Source organism: Penaeus monodon, chromosome 30 (assembly GCF_015228065.2).
Source record: "Penaeus monodon isolate SGIC_2016 chromosome 30, NSTDA_Pmon_1, whole genome shotgun sequence".
Classification (NCBI taxonomy): domain Eukaryota; kingdom Metazoa; phylum Arthropoda; class Malacostraca; order Decapoda; family Penaeidae; genus Penaeus; species Penaeus monodon.
In genome coordinates this window covers 29,156,837-29,157,502 of record NC_051415.1, presented here as the reverse complement: position 1 = coordinate 29,157,502, position 666 = coordinate 29,156,837, and the positions used below count along the sequence as shown (strand labels likewise).

Here is a 666-nt window from a genome sequence, read left to right as displayed (position 1 = left end):
GAGCAGAACATTTTTGAAAAGTAGATGTGATTTATATGCTGTTGTTTTTTAATCTTTTTCTGAGTAAAGGCGAAGAGGAGGTTATACAGAGTCGCTGTAAAACACGAAAAAACGTTGTGCCCCAAGAAAATAGAAAGAACAAGCATGAAAACAGATCCACGGGTCTCGATAGAGTTAACAACACTATAGCCTCCCCCCTCCCCACCCCATTCTCAATTTACCACAAACACCGAACCCGCAAAATATTTACAATTCACCACAAACATTGTGTCTTCATGGACCCACTAAACATTCACAAACACATCTGAGAAAAGGAAAAAAATAATCCCAGAATCTCCTTTAAATCACCCACACCGACGTCCCTCTTAACTCTCTCACTCACTCAACATGTCTCTCGGCCACGATTCGGCACAGGTCGGGGTTCTTCTCCAGGCTGTCGCCGTACCACTCCTTCAGGATCTCCTTGGCCTTGGCGACGATCTCCCCCTCGACGGCTTTGGGGCACATGATGTAGTCGGGGGCGATGCAGGTCTGGCCCAGGTTGAACAGCTTGCCCCACAGGATCCTCCGTGTGGCGATGTCGAGGTCTGCCGTTTGGTCGACGTAGCAGGGGCTTGGGGGAGGGGGAGGGGAGAGGGGGAATTTGATAATGACGATAGAAGTTTT

General features: G+C 48.5%; 1 protein-coding gene across 1 annotated transcript in view; it reads right to left on the bottom strand.

Moving 5' to 3' along the window:
* The window catches only part of LOC119592684 (aldehyde dehydrogenase, dimeric NADP-preferring-like), a gene marked incomplete at its 5' end in the record, with an annotated part of 10,381 nt that overhangs the window by 2,575 nt on the left and 7,140 nt on the right, over nt 1-666 (bottom strand). The window contains 1 exon segment of the mRNA XM_037941600.1: nt 383-613. Within this exon segment, the coding sequence (XP_037797528.1) occupies nt 383-613 (231 nt within the window).